At 38.9% G+C, this 4,878-nt stretch overlaps 2 protein-coding genes across 3 annotated transcripts in view; both read left to right on the forward strand.

The window, feature by feature from the left end:
• Nucleotides 1-2,675, forward strand: part of polr1a (RNA polymerase I subunit A) — a 37,305-nt gene extending 34,630 nt beyond the window's left edge. Inside the window, exons 35-37 of the mRNA XM_032527759.1 lie at nt 671-788; nt 956-1,120; nt 2,180-2,675. Of these exons, the coding sequence (XP_032383650.1) occupies nt 671-788; nt 956-1,120; nt 2,180-2,280 (384 nt within the window). The 3' untranslated portion in view covers nt 2,281-2,675. The remainder of the gene's footprint in view (nt 1-670; nt 789-955; nt 1,121-2,179) is intronic.
• Nucleotides 2,676-3,726: 1,051 nt separating this feature from the next.
• Nucleotides 3,727-4,878, forward strand: part of st3gal5 (ST3 beta-galactoside alpha-2,3-sialyltransferase 5) — a 35,106-nt gene continuing 33,954 nt past the window's right edge. For both annotated transcript variants that reach the window (XM_032528095.1, XM_032528094.1), the window contains exon 1: nt 3,727-3,845. In XM_032528095.1, coding sequence (XP_032383986.1) covers nt 3,838-3,845 — 8 coding nt within the window. In that variant the 5' untranslated portion in view covers nt 3,727-3,837. The remainder of the gene's footprint in view (nt 3,846-4,878) is intronic.

A 4,878-nucleotide genomic window follows, 5' to 3' on the forward strand; every position in this document is an offset into this window, starting at 1 on the left:
TCTCTCTCTCTCTCTCTCTCTCTCTCTCTCTCTCTCTCTCTCTGAGTCTAAGTGAAGTTGATGAGATAATGTGGTCTGAGCGGTTCTGTAAAAAAACCACTCATTTTTAAGTAAACACTGCAACCTTCATATCTTATTTATTATTTCCAGTAATTCCTTTAAGCCATGCAAGTCTGAGTACACACAGCCGGTACAGTGAAACTTCGAATGGCTTATTAAATCAGTTATCCACGTGGGAGAGATACAGAAAATACAAGAAATATACTAGAAATAGTAAATAAGATATAAGGTTTGCTATGTTTATTTAAAAATGGTGCAACACAGAGCAAAAGCATTTTTAGTTTTGATGGGATGTGGGTTTGACTTATTATTAGTGTAGACAAAGTCGGTTGTACAGAAATGGCTAATAAATGTGTCATGTAATCTGATCAACATAGTCTAATTTAATTCCATTTTGCCCTGTATGAGCTAACATTTTCAGATATTTGACTCAGATGTGTGACTTTTCAGATCGTTTGGTCATAATGTGACAAACTCTCTGTAGTGGATTTGAGTCATGCAGTGACTTCATAATCAAAGAGTTTTTGGTTAGGCCTAATTGCTCCAGAAGTGTTATTGTACCATTGTTTGGTGATAATCCCAACATTGAGTCTATATTTTTTTCCTCCAGATCTTGGACGTCAACAGACTGTACTCCAATGAGGTCCACGCCATGGCTAACACCTATGGGATTGAAGTGGCTCTGAAGGTGATCGAGAAGGAGATCAAAGATGTCTTTGCTGTCTATGGTACACACACACACACACACACACACACACACACACACACAACACACACACACACACACACACACACACACACACTTCCACAGTAAGGCCCCAGATCTCAGACCACCACATGGCTGTCGGAACCGCTCACGCTTTTTGTCTGTCTGTATTTCTCTGTCCGTGTCTAGGCATCGAGGTGGACCCCAGACATCTGTCACTGGTTGCAGATTACATGTGTTTTGAAGGTGTCTATAAGCCGTTGAACCGGCATGCCATCCGCTCCAACTCCTCCCCTCTACAGCAGATGACCTTCGAGACCAGCTACAAATTCCTCAAACAGGCCACCATGCTGGGTGAGGAATGGATGATGACAGTAATAATGCAGAAAGGAAAAAGCCATTTCTGCACATAAGTTTATTTTGTAATTTGTCGGAAGAGACGTAGTCTGTATCCTTGACGTTCCACTTCCGGGAATGCTTTTGTTGCCGCTGGAAAATCCGCCGGATTTCACTCATCCGACTTAAACTCAATTTAAACTCCAGTGGATTTCTGAGGACTATGGTTAACTGTTCCTCAGATCTCTGCAGGGTAAATCCAGAACGCTAGCTAGACTATCTGTCCAATCCGAGTTTTCTGTTGCACGACTAAAACAGCTTTCAAATGAACACGTTCCACCAAGAATATAATATATAGAATAGAATAGAAGGGTTCCACCACTTTGCGGTTTGAACCCTAAAAATGAAGCAAAACCTTAGAGAAAAATGTAAATGCGGTTACACAGAGACAGAAGATATTGTACAAGCGCTTTTCTTATCCCCCTTCACTAGCATTAAGCCTAATTTTGGAGCGTTATTTTGCATGACATGGATTTCGTAGATTATCTATCTTCATACGATACCAATGTCTTTACTCTGGTTAAAAATGGAGCCTCTGGGATTTTATGAATCTTCAAATGTAGACCTTTTTTGTTGTTGTTGAGTAGCCGTTTTTAGCCGTTGCATGTTCTGCTTTTATTGCAGTCTGTTGTGCTTTGGGGAATTCTTCCAGTTAACACTTCTGCATAGAGGGTGATATGTATTGGATTCTAGGTACTTTCTGTGGTATAACCATGTCCAATTTGATTGTAATTAGTTCCTAAATTCTTGCAGTGGAAAGGAGACCAGTAATGGAAATGGAGATCTGCTCTTTTTTGAGATTCACTGGACCAAAGTCCAGTTAAAATAAAATAAAATTGAAATACATTTCATTTGAAAATGATTTATTTATATCAGTTTCTTTTTTAGTGGCGGTCAATGGCAGTGCCTCAGGGAAGTTGAAGCCATTTTGGATTCCGGTTACAAGTCGTCTCCTTTAACCTTCCAACCACTCTCAATCTTATCTTTGTTTATGTGTTTTTCTCCTCCTGTTCTCAGGGTCACATGATGAGCTGGTGTCACCCTCAGCCTGCCTGGTGGTGGGAAAAGTGGTCAAAGGTGGAACGGGACTGTTTGAACTGAAACAACCTCTGCAGTAGCAGAGCAGATTCAGGACTCGCCACGCGGACTCGTATAATCCCAGAGCTGGAGCGGATTCCCCTTCACTTCTGCTGAGACACACTGTAGTTCCTTGACAATTAAATGAGAAGGACAACTTTTATCTTGGTTCATTTTTAATGTGGTGAACCTCACAGCCTTCATGTGTCAAATGTTGTTTATTTTTGTGTTTTGAATGAAACTCTTCCTGAATTAATTCATTTGAAAATGAATGTAATCTAGCCATTGTGAAAAACAACTATTGGAAATGAAAGATCACTGAGCAGTCACCGTATCATGCATATATCCACACATGATTCCATTACTCGAAAGCATAAAATCTGGTAGACAACCCTTTTCTCTTTGTATTTAAAAGAATAAAATGCAAAAAATGTGTCTAAAAACTGTCTTATTCTTTTAGTTTGACAGTGTGACATTTTGGGGTTTTATTTCTAAAACTGTGTACATTTTTCTTCTTTTTTCCCTTTTTATTGAAACTTTCAGTGGTAACACACAGTGGTGTTGTGTTAGTTCATGTGGCATGTGGCAGATACACGTCGACGTCACCACAAGCAGAATACTGCCAGACAAATCTCCCGATAAAAGATGTTCATTGTTTGCCTCCCTCCCTCCTCCAGATTCTCTGCTGGACTAGGGACATGAGCCAAAAACTAGACCATATTAAAAGTATTTAACATTACCATGCCATAGTGTATTTATTATATTGCTATTTTCATTCTTTAAAAGTCACTAGAAATCAGGAACTAAGTATCTGAAAGTCAGTTTTTTTTAGGGGTAGGACACCCAGATCCTTAAAATACTGAAAACACCTATATCTATGTAAATTAGCACATATTAACTAAGATAATGCTGCATTTACACATAAAAATAATAAACTGGGAAAGTTTCATGGTGATATCTGTTAACATATTTTCCCTATTCATCTGCAGTGTCTCCCCTTAACAGTGGGCAGCAATGGGAAATTGTGGCATCACCGATTTCACAATATTTTAATACTTTCCACCAGTTGGAGCTCGTAGGACTTTGTATTTTTTATTTATAAAGTACAACATCAATCAACATTTCTGTAAATGTGTCAATGTTAGACAGTCGGCTAATTTTCAACTGTAGTCCTTTTGCCAGATGAGTCCAGACCATGGCGGGAAGAAGCAACAACAAAAAAACATCAATACAGGTTAAAACATACACATAGCAATAAAATCAACGTTGTTTTTTGGGAAAATTCACCCCTTTTTTTTTTCTTCACGCATGCGTGTATTGTACTAGGGACTATTTTTTTCTTTCTTTTATTTAGAATTCAATTTATACTAGGGACTAATAATATGGTGGAGGGCTCTTGTCACGAATAAATAAATAAATGCGTGAAAACGGAAATGATGGAAATATTCTGCCCGCTGATTGGCTCGCTAGCTGAAAGGAGTCTAGTGCTTTCTTTAACTGTCTATGGGCTAGTGGCGCTAGGATGAAGAGCTAACGGGAAAAGCGGAGCATGTATTTATTCTACCGAAAGGATTCGTCATGGCGAAACAGTGGAGTCCATGGAAGGGTGAGTAAATACGTTAACTCATGATATAGAAGAAATTGTAGTTTAAATTATATACTTTAATGCAATACGGCGTGTGTTGTGCATGGTTAACGTCCCATTTGGTCAGCTGCAGCGTAATTAAAACAGCAGAACGAGTAACGGGTTACCTTTTCCTCGTCAGTGTATGGCACGAGCAAGGAACAATTATCTTAAGTTATCTTTACTTAGGTTGCGTTGTTGAACGTCATTGTCGTTGCTGCTACCAAAACATTATCGTTTGTCCCGGTTTGAGGCGGTCTGGCTTGGTTATTCGAGTTAAAAGCCCTGTCCCGACGCGTCACGTGATGCGTGACAGAAGTGCAGTATTTTATTACGGCGGTGCCAAGCAGCAGGTTAATAAGTAGCGTAGCAAAATGCACATTCTGGGTAACGTTATTTGAAGTGCTTCAGCGGAAGCAGAAAAAAAACAGCATAAGGGTAACGTTAACGTTACTCCTCCTTGACCCAAGGCGTGATTATTTCATATCCATAGGCCATTTAATAAAAAGAATAATATAGTACAAACATGGCAGAACTGTGGAGTTGCCCAGCAGGTTTATCGCTTCTTCTGTCTGTTACAGTTAATGCTGTGTGGGACTGTCACGAGGGGTCGACAGTAACAAGGGCTACATTTCAGTGAACTAGCTACACATTCCGTAGTAGAAACGGTTGTGTTCTAGCTAATAATTAGCTAACAATTACTTAACCCTTGTGTTGTCTTCCCGTCAAAATTGAAAATTAACACTTTTGTTGACGCTTTCTATCGATGTTTTTAACATTTGACGTTTTTGTCCCTTTTTTCAACATTTTTGACCCTTTTTTTCCAATGTTGGTCACTTTTTTTTGACGTTTTCATCACTACGTAACACTAACTTATTAATTAGTTTGACAGAATTTCTGGAATTTCTGGTCAATAAACCTCATTTATAGGAAATGAAACTTAATGTTTGAGTTAGAAAAGCAGAAACTAGGAATTATTTAGACGTATGTTGATGGATAATCACAGACTGGAATA

The sequence above is a fragment of the Etheostoma spectabile genome, chromosome 10 (assembly GCF_008692095.1).
Source record: "Etheostoma spectabile isolate EspeVRDwgs_2016 chromosome 10, UIUC_Espe_1.0, whole genome shotgun sequence".
NCBI lineage: Eukaryota > Metazoa > Chordata > Actinopteri > Perciformes > Percidae > Etheostoma > Etheostoma spectabile.